Source organism: Ambystoma mexicanum, chromosome 5q (assembly GCF_040938575.1).
Source record: "Ambystoma mexicanum isolate Mex_15411 chromosome 5q, UKY_AmexF1_1, whole genome shotgun sequence".
Lineage (NCBI taxonomy): Eukaryota > Metazoa > Chordata > Amphibia > Caudata > Ambystomatidae > Ambystoma > Ambystoma mexicanum.
In genome coordinates, this window is record NC_090933.1 from 1,178,777,337 (window position 1) to 1,178,792,003 (window position 14,667).

General features: G+C 42.2%; 1 protein-coding gene across 4 annotated transcripts in view; it reads right to left on the reverse strand.

The window, feature by feature from the left end:
- FAM135B (family with sequence similarity 135 member B) overlaps positions 1-14,667 on the reverse strand; it is a 1,878,784-nt gene that overhangs the window by 38,663 nt on the left and 1,825,454 nt on the right. For all 4 annotated transcript variants that reach the window (XM_069621672.1, XM_069621675.1, XM_069621673.1 and 1 more), the window contains one exon: positions 9,886-9,999. In XM_069621672.1, coding sequence (XP_069477773.1) covers positions 9,886-9,999 — 114 coding nt within the window. The remainder of the gene's footprint in view (positions 1-9,885; positions 10,000-14,667) is intronic.

Below are 14,667 nucleotides of genomic sequence, written 5' to 3' on the forward strand. Positions count from 1 at the left end.
GGATGGATTGCCAGAGCAGGAAATCAAAGGCCATAGCTAGTGGCTGGTTAGTGTTGTGGGCACGGCCGAAAGGCCATCGCTGATTGCATTTTATTATTTTAAAATGTACAGTGGACATGGCGAAAAGATGTACAAACTGAGCAAGGTCAAAGGCCATGGCTCGTGGCCCATTTATATGTTACAATATAAAGTGGGCACAGTCAAAGATTGTGGCCACTAGCCAGTATTGAGCTAAAGTCCATGGCTAGTGCCTCTTCAGTACATATAATATACAGTGGACACTGTTGAAAGCTGTATCCAGAGGTAAAGGCCAACATCTATGGTTGGTGGCCTGTTAGTGTTTTAAAACATTCAGTGCACATGGGTAAACGTTGTGACAACTGTCCATAATTGAAGGGCATGGCTAGTACCCATTCATGTGTTAAAATATATTTGGTCATGCACACTGACATTGGCTGAAGGCCACACTTTATGCTAGTTACTGTTGTAATGTAATTAGTGATGTCATCATTGTGGCCATGTTCTGCACAACAGGGGTTGCGAAGTTAAGGTGGCTTTAGATGAATTTCCAGTGTTTTGTTGTATTAAGTTCTCACCTTAACATTGCAGCAACTAAAGTCTTTTCCTTGAATTTCAAAGATGATATTACAATGCTTTTCTCACCTTAATTTCCCTGCAACTAATGATTTTTCTTTACATTTCAAAGGTGTTGTTACAAAGTATTGCTCACCTTAACGTCCCAGCAACTAAAGTTTTTCCTTGCATTTCAAAGGTTTTGTTATTCCATAGAATTACAGGATGCTTCCAGACCTCTAGCATGGTCTTCGGCAATTGTCAGTGGGCATGACCTTTGGCTGTGCCCACTATCCATTTTAAAATGCTACCAGTAGTGCTTAGCTTCAAAGTGAGGAAAGGGTCAGCCCCCTCATGCCATGTTGTTCTAAGTGGTCAGGTAACTTTGCATCATTCATTAGGTACCATGGCCTGTGGAATCTGGCCTTTTTTTCCTCAGTTTGAAGATAAGCAGTGTCAGTACTGGTTACTGCATGGATGGGAGACATGTTATCCTCAATGTCACTGTAGCTGTAAAAATATGTATTATTTTATTATGCTTAAAACATTGCAAGCTTTGAGAACTCCCAACGTGTTTAGTTAATGTCCTATGTGATTACATTATTTGCATAGGATCGCACACTTTGTTAAGCAGTAGGCTACACTGCCCCTTGTTTCATGGCCGGTCCGTTGGTGACTGTTGTGATACATTGCCCGACCCTAACTACCCACATTGAAGCAGCACAGAAAAGGGTAAAAAATGATTGGCTGCAAGAATCCTTATGCCCAGGTACTTTTGCCCCATAGCAAAAAATCAAAAGCTGGTACCCATGATTATACGCACAGTAAGTGGTCACATATTTTAAAGTGAAATATACAAATGGAGTAAAATGTACCTTCTCCTTAGAACAAAGTGCGCAAGGCAAAATAGCTTTGAACGTTAAAAAAAGTAATTAACACCAGAAAAATAAGCTCAGCGAGGAAATATTTCAATAAATATGCTGGCATAGTATAAAAGGTGCTCACTTTTTAAACCCAGCAATCGTCAGTGAGATATTCCATGGAAAACTAAATACCAATATGAAACAAGTGCTTGTTATCTTGTGGATAGGTGTCTGCACTGGGAACATGACAACCTGAGTAACATCCTGGTATCCTAATACTTTACGCTAGCTTACCAACCTCAAAACAACACAAAAAACCCCAAGGGGTTGCATAGACCCTCTGAAAAAAAATAACTCTGTTCACCCACATGTGTTCTTTAATGGTGCCCTGAAAAGCATCGACAATGGAAAATTACTGCACCAGTGTCCAGGATTGCAAACTCTCTTGCCACATCGTGGGCAAATACTCATGACTTACTTGCTCCCTCATCATTTCTCCTTTTCACACCCATATCTGTTTATGAACAATAATCTGCTTTATAGAGCTAACTTCAAAAGTACACATACCATAGTGTCACTCAAATATATACATCCTTATAGAACTATATTAGGCATGTGTGTACAATTGTGGCATTATTCACCCCATCTTGATTGTGAGACTAGTAATACCAAAATGCAATTTAGCAAAAGGCAGAAAAATTGTCTCTGAGTGCAAGACTCTCAAAGTCTGACAGTAGCACAGTTTAAAGAAACATTATGTGGATGCTGTGTGTTAAGAGATATCTAAAACTTTGCGAACTCATAATGTTTTTAGGCAATGCACAGTGAGATTACATGATTTGCCATGGAGTACCATGGTTAAGTAGTGTTCTCCAAGTGGTACACCCCTTTTCGGGGCTATCATCTTTCTGCAGCCGATTTGGCACGGGCATTCTGCTGCAGCACCCATTTCGGCTAACCCTTTCTGGCGCGAAAGCCATTCTGGTGCCATTAATTTGGCACACAGGATCTTTCGACGTGCCTGATGTTGCTGTAACGCTCACCTGATTCCCATGGAGGTGCTGGTCTTGGCAGGAAGGTGTCTGTGACTCGAAAAGTGATGTGCAGGACTCGATTGGCTTCTGGGGTCGAACCTCTTCGCACTGTGTGTCGAACTCGTAGGGTGAGGTTTCTGCAGGTGAAAGAATATGGGGGTTAATGGTCTGGGTTGTTGAATGTCCCTCTCTCTCTCTCTCTCTCTCCGTAGAGCCCCCAGGTCAACGTGCTCACCTTAGATAGGTAAATGCTGGACTCTCCATCTGCGTCTGGTGCAGGGTGCCGTTGCCAGTTCCTTCACTGGTGAAACATACGCCTCTTGAACTCAGAGGATCGTTACCGTCGTTAACTGCACGAGCGGTGAGTTTCCAGACACCTTTTTAGTCTTTATAGTCTTTAGGTGCGTGGCATGTTAATATTGAACAGGACTCTGTATAATGCTTTTCCCTTTTGTCTTGCAGGATCCTTGAGATGGAAGATGGAGTGAGCACCTGGAAATGCGTAAGTAAATGCAAGCGCTCTAACTGTCTTTTTCCCTTGCAGCTTAATTCGTGCTGAAGAGACGCCGGAGTATTTGCAGGCGTTCTATTGCGACGAGCGCGATGGGCGTAAGTAAATACCTGTCTAATGTCTCTTCTTTTGTCTTTCAGAAGTTGGGTTGCAGCGCCGGAGTTTGCAGCGCCGGAGTCCGCGGAATGCCCGTAAGTAATAACAATGCTTTTGTCTTCACAGGCGGTGATGCAGCGTGAAGAAATCCGGAATTCGCGGAGTGCCGGTAAGTAATAACAATGCTTTTGTCTTCACAGGCGGAGGTGCAGCGTGAAGAAAAGGCCGCAGCCGATGGATCAGGTGAGTAAGCACTGCGAGTAAAGGTTGCCTTGCTAACCTGTTGTTTCTTGTCTTTGCAGGTGCTGCTGTTGACTAGATACAGGAATGATAAGTATAATTCTTGCAGGTTCAGGATCGAAAGAAGAAAGGCTGGAACAGACTCGGTGAGCGTTCTGCTGCAGATGCAGAATAACGCGAAGCACGTTTCATCTATCGGGTGTGGTTTAAATAGCCTTGGAGAGATGAGGCGTCTTCCTCCACGGCCCCGCCTAGGTAAGAAAAGAGTTCCTGTTCACAGAGGACTTCTAAGTGGCTGGTAAGTAAGCAGCATGGTCTGCTGCAGGTAAGTCCACCCGAGCATCTTCACACATATTATGAGCCCGGCGCTTCCAGTGCCGGGACCGATGGTTTTGATGAGCCTGGTGCCACCGGCGCCAGGACAAGGTCCAAAAGGTCCCAGTGGGGACCGGCTGGTGCCTAGGATTAGGGTTAGGGGCCTGCTTCCAAGGACGTTGGGCTGGTCCTGGCTCCTTGGAAGCAGTGATCATGACAGTTGCAGCCACGTCTAAATGTCTTTATGCTAAATAAGATCACAGAATTGCACTGCATTGCTTTTCATTTAATTATATTAAGCTGGTTAAATTAAAAACAAAAACATACAGCCTTGTACCTGGTCTGCCAGAGTTTGAGGGCCAGCATGTAACCACTATGCCACCATTGCTTGGTGCTTCATGGGGCATACATTTCATCTGTAGCATAACGGTTAAGTGCTGCATCTCGAACCTCTTAAGACCAGTGTTCTCTGATTTCAGAGTTCAGCTACCATTATATTTTTTAAATTTATTGTTTTCTGTTTTATAAAAATGGGAATGCTGTGTGTTATGAGATATTTCAAACTAAGAAAACACATGGCATTTCTGTATGTAATCCATGCAGTATCCGGGACTGACACTGCTGTTTCAAAGCAAGGAAGGATCCAGCCCCTTTAATGCTTCTCTAAGTGTTCTTCAATGTGGGGGGGCATATATTAGGCAACATTGCCTTAGTGGGCTTACCCCTTCCTCACTTTGAAGGTAAGCAGGGTTTGTTTTAGTTACTGCAGGGATGGGAAACCCACTGTTGCTGTAAAAATTCAGATACCCATTCGGTCGCCCATCCATGCAGAAACCGGGACTGACCCTGTTTAGTTTCAAAGCATCAAAAGGGCCAGCCCATTCCTCTAAGTCGTCTTGTAAGATTGGCTCCTTTATCAAGCAACCTGGTCTGAGGAGGCTGGCCCCTTCCTTACTTCGAGGCTAAATAAAGTCTGTCCCCATTACTGTCCCCATTACTGCATGAATGGGAGACCTGGGTGGAAATTGAGTAAATGGGTATGGGCAGAGATTTTTCACCCCCAACGTCACTATAGTTAAATATAGTAAAAAAGAAAAAAAAAAAAAATATATATATATATATATATATATATATATATATATATATATATATATATATGTAAACACGGGTAAAGAACTCCACATACCAGTGGTTATCTTTAGTCCTTTGTAATCTCGGATATAGCCGCGAATAACGGCAAAATAGCAGGAAAACAATGCTTCCCTGCCACCCCAGGTAATCACCAAGTGCCTCCCATCTGTGCCAGCTCCCCCCACTCCCTAGACAGCCTCCTCACCTTCCCTGCCCTGTCCCTTTCACTCCAGAGCACACACTGCTTCTGTGACGCAGTTTGCTTTCAGATGTTGGCTATTTGTGGCTATAGCCGAGGCTACTGAATGCTTTGTGTTGCAAACTCAGTCCCAGGGCACCATCCAACTTCCAAATTTCACTCAGTGTTTTCTAGCCATACCCAACCTCTACACTGATCACATTTGTATGTTTTTTGACCTGCAAATAGCTGTTTGCTGTGATTCATTTTACCATAACCTCGGCCACAAATATCTCTCGGATCGAGAGAAAAGCAAGATGTCTGTCATTTAATTTCCTAAAACCATGATCCTGCAATGCACCATGGAAGATATAATTATTATATTTTGGGGAAGGGGGCTCCCCCTCCTCTATCAAATTTTTAAATAACTACGGCACGGAATAACTCCAAACCATGCATGGAGCGTGAGTCAACGCTTCGTCCCCACGTTGGTTCAGACCTTGTCCAAATCCGTCCATTACTTTAGGCTATACGCATTGGCAAAAATTGACCTTTTTTGTCTATGGGTAAATGAAAGGCAAGTAGGCTGCACTTTTGGTTAAAACATTTTTTTGCTGCTTAATATCTTTTTTATTGTTTAACTAATCTTTATTTAAAGACTTGTGGGCCCTGCAAACTTTTAATCACTTTCGAAATCCCATCCAAAACCGGTATTTACTCAAATTAAAAGTTATCAACAATAGAATTTTGAGGTGTTCCTATGTCTCTCCAACTTACCTTACCTATAGGGCGTCTACCCTACAGAGCCTGCAGGAGCGACCCTGCAGTTTTGGTTAAGTTGCTCAACCCATAGGAAGAGCACATTTGGGTGGCTTAATCTTTTGCCCCCCCCCTGGACGAATCCTCAGCAAACTTTGTAAAAAAATGTATATGGCCCTCTTGGATTGATGTTGCAAATTTTGGTGAGGTTTCGTTCAGGGGGCAAAGTTATAGGGGGTGTCCCAAAATGTGTGATTTATCTCATAGATGCAATGGAAAAAAAATAATCACGCCTACAGCCCAAACCGCTGGACGAATTTTCACCTAGATTTGTGGCAGGAGGCTTGGTCCCAAAAACATGCTTTTAGTAAATTTGGTGTAAATCCATCCCTTAAATTGTTGAAAAAGGCCAACAAGTCAGTAAAAAAAGAAATTGTGATATCTGGGTTCGGTCCACGGACACCCTCCTGGGCCAATAAGAGAGCAGCGTGATGTCCTTGGAGAGCATACGCGCCCGCTGATTGGTCAATTAAAAACACGAGGTGCGTCACATTTTTAGATTCTCAAACAGCCCCTATAGTTTGCAGACATCGCAGTAAAAACATATTGAAAACACAACATTGCACTTGTCCAACTAATGAAACAATCTCTGGAGAGGTGAGGGGTGATGAGGATGGGATGGGATACGGCCATAAAAAGGCAAAAAACTGGATGGTTTTTTCCATCTCCAAACTCCCCAAACTGATGTTCAGGGACAGCCCTGTGATGTTCGTGAACATCTCAGATGTTCGGGGACACTGATACATATTTCTGCATTACAGAGCTGGTGAATAGTAGTTTATGGATGGCTTATAACTTTGGCGCCACTCGATGAAACTGCATGACATTTTGCAATATCATTTTGGACCTGACCCTGAATGGTTCTGAAAAGTGTAGTGGTGTTAGAGCGGGAGTCCCAAAATACTTGAAAGGCTTATATATTTGGTGCCATTTGACGAGTCTACACAACGGTTTGCAACGAGATTTTCGACCCAGATGTGAATGTTTCTGCAAAGTCTGGTTAGATGTCAAGAAGGGACAACATTAGAGAGGGGGTCTCAACCTTTTTAGATGGCTTATAACTTTGTTGCCGTTTGGTGAATGTGCACAAAAGATTTCAGATAGACTATAGCCTCAACCTTGAATGTTTGAGCAAAGTCTGAATTGATGTTGTCAAGTGGGGTCCAGTTATATGACAAGGACAATTTTTTTGTACGTACATTTTGAAACTTTTAAAAAAAATTAAACATTAACAGATTGACAGAAAACTCATAGAAGAAGCATTGGTAAGAACCGGAAAGCATGGTTTTGCAAATGTGTTCATGTTTTCTTTTTGGAAAAGTGTCATATTTCAGGTAGAAAACATAGTTACATACCTTTGGTGAGTGAGGTATAACCTGTGCCCATGAGCAGTGGCCAGACTGTGCGAGACAATCTGGCTACTGGTCATGACCATGAGGGAACGGCAATGAGGTTAAAGTAGGCATGGTCAAATGTTTGGGATAACTTTACATGGGATAAAATAATTCTGCCTGTGGCTACAGTGCGAAGTGCTGGTCAGGATTGTATCAACAGATTGCTGTGACTAGCGCTGCATACACTGAAAGCCCCAATGAGGTCAGGGACAATGATAATTAGCAGATAATTACCAAGAACTCCGAACCAGGCACCCACGTGGTCACCAGGCCACCCCTCCAAATCATCAACCACCCATATTTGCGACCAGACCGGGACAAGATATTGGGATTGCATCCCAGACTCATTTCCACAACCTTGCAACAATGACTGGACCACACTCACCATACCCTGAGAAAGACAATAGAGGGCCGAAACACATATGGACTGACTTCTAACAATAAATATAGCACCAACAATGGTTTTCAAGACTTCTTTATTACAACAACAGTTACTTATTGAACAACCCAGCGCTCATCTGAACATGGCTCACTCAAGAAGAAAGAGCACCTTCTCAAAAGATCCCCATCACCAGCAACAGGGTAATCTGATTTAAGTACTAGATCAAGCACAGTGATCTACCCATTCTATCACACTGCAATTACTTCATTATCGTGTACTCTGATTTACTTATTGGGGCATGCAGCATGGTTGAAGCCCTAGGTTTGAACGGGAAGCAATATTCTGTTTGCAGCTACAGCCTGAGGTGCTGGACTGGATTACAACAAATCTGCTCGAGGAGCGTAAGCAAGGACCTGAAAGCATGCTTTTTCAAATCTGTCGTGTGATCTATTTTTTAGAAGTATGCGAATGTAAGTACACAAAAAAGTGATATCTCTTTGGTGCATGGACAGTGGGCCTTGCCCTCGGCAAGAACAAATGCCTACTACGATTTACTTAGTGGGGCATGCAGCATGGCCAAAGCTCTAGGTCAAAATGGGGGGGGGGATATGCTTGCAGCTGCAACCCGAAGTGCTGGACGGATTTGCAGCAAACTCATGCAAGGAGCATTGGCAAGGACCTGAAAGCATGGTTTTGCAAATGTGTTTGTGTTTTACTTTTTGAAAAGTGTCATAATGTAGGTACAAAAAATAGTACTATACCTTTGCTGACTGAGATATAGCCTGTGGCCATGGGCAGTGGGCAGATTGTAAGATGCATGGCCCAAGGCAATGAACCGGACAATCTGGCTACTGGCCATAACCACGAGGGACTGGCAATGGGGTTAGAGTGGGTATGGCCACCAGCGACCGGCTATGTGGTAAGGTTTTTCGAAATTTTGATAGGATTTCATGGATAACAAGTCTGCTCGTGGCTACACCCCAAAGTGCTGGACAGGATTGCAGCAAACATTCACGAGGAGCATCAGCAAGGACCTCAAAGCATGGTTTTGCAAATCTGACCTGTTTTTTTTTTCTCTAAATTTTCAAAATGTAAGTACACAAAATGGTGATATTACTTTGGTGCCTGGCAATGGGCCCGGCGCTGAGAAAGGACAAATGTGTACTCTGATTTGCTTATTTGGGCATGCAGCATGGCTGAAGACCTAGGTTTGAATGGGAACAAATATTCTGCTTGTGGCTACAGCCTGAAGTTATGTACTGGATAACAACAAACCTGCGCCAGGAGTATTAGCAAGGACCTGAAAGCATGCTTTTGCAAATCTATCTTGTGTTTTATTTTTCCAAAGTGTCCAAATGTAAGTACAAAAAGAGTGATATAACTTTGGTTCATGGACAATGGGCCTGGCCCTCGGCAAGGAAAGATGCCTACTCTGATTTACTTATTGGGGCATGCGGCATGGCAGAAGCTCTAGGTTTAAATGGGAAAAGAAATTCTGATTGCCGCTGCAGCCCGGAGTGCTGGACGGGATTGTAGAAAATCTGTGCGAGGAGCATCAGCATGGAACTGAAAGAATGCTTTTGCAGATCTGTCTTGTGTTTTATTTTTTTGAAAGTGTCCAAAAGTAAGTATCAAAAATAGTGATATAACTTTACTGCTTGGGCAGTGGGCCTGGCCCTCGGCAAGTACAAATGTCTACTCTGATTTGCCTATTGGAGAATGTGGCATGGCTGAAGCCCATGCCCCCTGGATTGGGGAGACTGACCATGCAAGCCAAGAGCACTGGCAATTGGTCACATTATGAGGGTTTAGTGGACGCTGAACTAGGATGCAGGGGAGGTGCAATGGATAACGGGGGTGGCTTGGTGGGGCGTCGTTTATGGTTGAGCCTCATGCCCTAGGCAATTCATCCATGACTTGCATCCCCAGCATGTGCTGCTGATAACGACACGCATCAGTATGCATTGCAAAAAATAGGTTTACAGTTCTTTCATATATGTAAAAAGGGGAATTATTAATAACTTATATACAGTGATGTAACATCATGAAAAATGTTCACTCATAAAAATCTTTGAAATACACAGAAAAAACGTTGTTAAAGGGACGTTATGGTTACAAGTAAAACCAAAAACTCCCAGAAATATGCCAGTTATGTTTAGCTAAGAAACCATAATTCACGCCAACACCGTGCACTGTTAAGACTAACACCCAGGACATCGAAGATGCCATCAATCCCATGTAATATACAAACATATTTTCAAAAAATCATAGGCTAATCTCATGCTCTTTCAAGCAAATGGAATGTGTCCTGCAGATAAACCACCTGAAGGGTCTCAATATGCAACATACCTGTATGCTTGTCCTTGAGAGCGGTTTTACACATTTCTATTCTTGCAGAATGAAAGGGTACATATCGATCCTGTGGGGAAGCCACGAGCACAACATTCTTAAAATATTGAAGACCTATAAGAAATCAGCAGGGGAAAAAGCATTAATATGAACACAAATTCTGAACACTCCAGACTGTTCAAGCATCACATAAATCAAGTGAAACACATACATCATAGGAACACTCATTTTACAGTTTTAGCATTGGTTGGAATTCCAAATTGCAAATGATACTTTTTTTGTCAATGGAAAGTCAGTAGGTCCGTGGATTGGTAACACATGCTACATTCCAAAAATTACAATTGTACAAGAGAAAGACACTTTTTTCCAAGCTTTCTGATCATTTAATGCAAGGTTCCCTTTTAAATGCAATTATTTAACATATGTGGCCCTTATGTACAATGTTGTTCTAATCAAAATTTAAATATGGAAGTGCTGCAAATGTGTTGGTTAATATTTGGAAAGATAATGTATATTACAGAAGGCCATTAGAACAGGAACATTGGTACACCAAGGGATGGCCTCAGTCGAGAAAAATGTTACTAAAACAGCATTCAAAACAACAATGCAATGCAAAATCATGTGGATGATTGCTTTGGTTTTCATCCACGATGACCACTCATAAATGTGTGGCAGAAAGATCCTCAAAATAATGTTTAAAAGAGCATAAACTATTTTCTGTACAACTCATACCAAATATACTTTGGCCTTAACTGTGTGATTAGCAGAAAACCTCTGGGGATGTTTGAAGTGGTTCCAGATTTTGGAAGAGCAGAAGAGTGGGTAAGGATTAGTGGCCTAGACAGCTTTTGGTGTTGGGGGCTGAGGTGTGGCTATCCCGTGAATGGGCACTATACTTGAAATGATTCATGGGTGAGCCCTCACAGGTGGTGCATGTTTTCATGGAGTTCTAGATATTTGCACAAACTAGCACTAGTGAGTGAGCGTAGCCAGGGAGCCCAACATAATGAAGAGGAGTTTACAGGTGTTGGGGAGGAGGGCGGTGTCCGCGCGAGAACATTTGTGTTGCAATGATGCTTTCTTCAGCACAATGTTTAAGAGAAATGGGGTAGCAAGCCATGTAATTTACACATGAAATAATCCGGTAAATTTCTCCCGAATTACAGCCATTCATAACATGAATATTTATAAATATTCAGTGACGAGGCCTAAATAGTTCCTCAAATTAGTCAGAGTGACATAGTGTAGAGAAGGAGCCTTAAATACTTAAGATTGGTTCAGGGGTTGGGGGTATTGACCCCCCTCTACCACCCTAGAGTAATTTTTTTTAAATAATCTGCAGGCATTATACATTTTGTAGCACAATATTTGAGAAAAACGGGGGAAAAAGCTATATATTTAGAATTAGTTCTCTAGGGAACCACATGAAACAAGTCCAGTATATGTCATAATTCATGGCCAGTCATATCAGGTGACTATATTCAGTAGAGGGGCCTACATATTTACAAAACGTAGTCCAAGCCATTGACTGAATGGTGGGGCCCAATATAATTAAGGAGGGCTCAGAGTGGAGGGGGTACAACACCCCCCCTAAGAAAATGTTTAAAATAATGCGTTGAATGTACATCTTATTGCACAGTCTTCAGTAGAAAGATCTACATTTTACAGTCAGTTCTCTAGGGTGACACGTGATGCAATCCAGTAAATACCAAATCACAAAGAGCACACTCCACAGCAGCAATTTACCATTTTGGTGAGTCGGCGCCCGCAACATACCTATGTCATTAATTGGCTTTGTAAACCACAGGCATGAAGCTGCCTCCACAACCTATTTGTATTTGTTTATTATTTATATCTCACACCAAACCCTAGGGTAACTGGGGGCTTGAGAAACTTAGAGGTTACATACATGTTGAAGCAATCTACAATGAGGGAAGATATAGAGACAGAGATTTGGACCCTGGTTACAGGGGGGCAGACAGCAGGAGACATTATACAATAGCATAAATAAGCAGTAGTCAGTTAAACATAATGGTGACATCTTAATGTAGTGGCTTGTTGCTCAGCCAGTTTTTTTTATTTTTTTTATTCTAGCTTTGAAGGTGAGTAAGGAGGGTTCTTGTCTGAGAGGGGTGGTAATAGAATGCCATCGTGTGGCAGCTTGGACTGGGAAGCTGGCTCCTCCAGCTGTTTTTAGGTTGAACCTCAGTTCCACATTGTTGTGAAAATGAGACGATCTGGTGGTGCGTGAGGGTTGGTGCTTGCAAATTTTATCAGATTGATATTTAGGGGCTGTGTTTCTGAGGCATTAGTGTGTGATGGCCAGGGTGTGTAGTGTAATTCTGTCACAGATAGGCAGCCAGTTGGCATTGTATCTGTGAGTGGGGATGCGGCAGGATCCCGGGTAGACTGAGTGCTGCTCTCAGTGAGTTGTTCTGGAGTACCTGGGGTCTATTTAAGTTGTGTTCAGAAGAGCCTACGAATAATGTGTTGCAGTAGTCTAGTATGGACAATGCAAGTGCTCTGGCATACCTTAGGCAGCTACTTGTAGATAAATACTATTTACAGCTGTAAATCAATGTATTAGTGTAGGCTGTGGAGGACGACACACTGCTGACTTGTTTTTTAAGAGATAATGTTGAGTCAAGGTAGACCACCAGAGTTTTTATCTTTTTGGAAACATTGTTTAAGTGTCCGTCAATGCTGAAGGATGAGCACCTGGTGTCAAGTTTATTCAAACGTGCCTGGGTGCCCACAATCATTAAGTCTTATTGTTGTTAAGACATATACTGTTGGTGGCCATCCAGGCTTGGATTTCAAGATATATATCATTCAGTAGTTTAGCAACTTCATGCAACTTCATGCATTAATTTACGTTGACCATTACTGGCATAGATGGGTTGGGAAGCAGCTTTGCTTCTTATACACCACTTGCTTTAGCTTGAGTGAGGCCACAACCTGTCAGGCTAGCAATAGTCACTGTAGACTTACTCTTGCCCCCAACATGGGTGGGGGACAGAGTAATGTTACAGTGCCACACCATCACTGTAGTCACTGTAATGCTACAGTGAGCCACATCCAAGGCTCGACCATACAAGGACATGTACCATGCACACACACTTGTGCCGAGACACACACGTACGCACACACACACACATACATGCTATCATTCACATGCATAGACACATATAGCCAAACACAAAATCAAAAAAACACACACTCATAGATGTATGTACAAGCATGCAAGCATGCAAGCATGCATGCAGTCATCGGTGATTAATTCACTAGATGAAACACTCAGACTTTACAGCAACATTTTGCTACACTTTCATATCCTTCACTTTCAGATATGACGTGCCTTCCAACTTTGTTCCTAACCCTCTTTATCAGTGTAACATCATATTTCAGCTTGTGACATTCTTTTTAATTTCTTTCTCTTTTCTTTTTCTTTTAAAAATAAAAATATGAAATTAGCCATGCATTCAAGTGCTGCCTAGGTTTTGTGGCCACACAAACAGGAATGCATGTCTTGGCATCCACGTTTTACTGTTGTAAGGACATGGTGGAATCTCTTTTTTTTCTAAAGTTTGCATTGAAAGCTACAGTGAAAACACTGATGGTGTTTGCTCATCCAACAATTGTGACTCACCCAAGATGGCTACCTGAGAAATGCTCTGTAAGATTTATTGTAATAATTATTTAAAACAAAAAAAAACACAATCCATTGTTCTAATAACTGGAAACCTGCCAAATATGGAAGGCCAACTTTAGCTTTGATTCTGAAGAGTGGATTAAAAGATTTACATGAGCCACTGAGCTCCGGGGTGATTAATGCTCTAGAACAGGCTTGTCCAACCTTTGTTAATGTGGGGCCGAAGCATTAACTTTTTGTCACCCAGTGGGCCAGCGTGCCAAATTCAACAACCTCACCAAAAGCAATATCACATTAGAAAGCAATATTGTGTAGCTTTTGACACATTAGCACTCAGGCAGCGATGTGCCATCCAGTCCCAAAGATAGCTATTGGTGTCAGGGGCAGTGAGTATTTAAGGGGGTCCTCCATCATAAATGATAACAGTTAAGTGGCTTGTGATTTTGTTGACTGTAAGTGTTATTAGTCTCCTGAAATAGTGGGAGTGAACGAGCATAGCCAGGGAGCTATAAGGATCTAGGGAAGGTTTGCGGGGTAACCCCCATGAAAAATTGTTCAAATATGGGGTTGAAATGGTTTCTAGATCGAGTCTAATAGAGTCTAGATTAGCGGTTAAGACATGACCACTCCCATATGTCAGCCTTTCATGTCCTCAACTTTCAATTTAGGCATGGGATTTGTCTTTGTAGTAAACCTTCTTCATCAGTGCAGTAGCATATATTTTCTTTCTGTTAAATAATTCGTATTTTTGACATTTTTAAGTATAGTGAATTGCTAATTACAATTAGTTAATAAAATAAAAAGTAGCAGCTATTATGTAATGCAACAAGTCAGTGAAAACAAGAAGTATACACTTTAACCATGAATCAATAGATATGTAGTGACATATTGCCAGCTTTGTTATTTTGGTCACTGTCAGAGAGTAGTAAAACTGCATTAGGACTTTTTTTGGCCCTCCTGAGTTCCCTGCTCTTCTCCGTTCTGAGGCTGCACTAGGCATGTTAGGTCAATATGTTCCACCGAGGACTGGAGTGTAATACCGATCCTTATTCTTCACTTCCTTATATAGGCGGCAATGTTTTGGTCTTGCTAAGTGCCCGCCTGAACTAACTACATTGTGTCATTTAAGA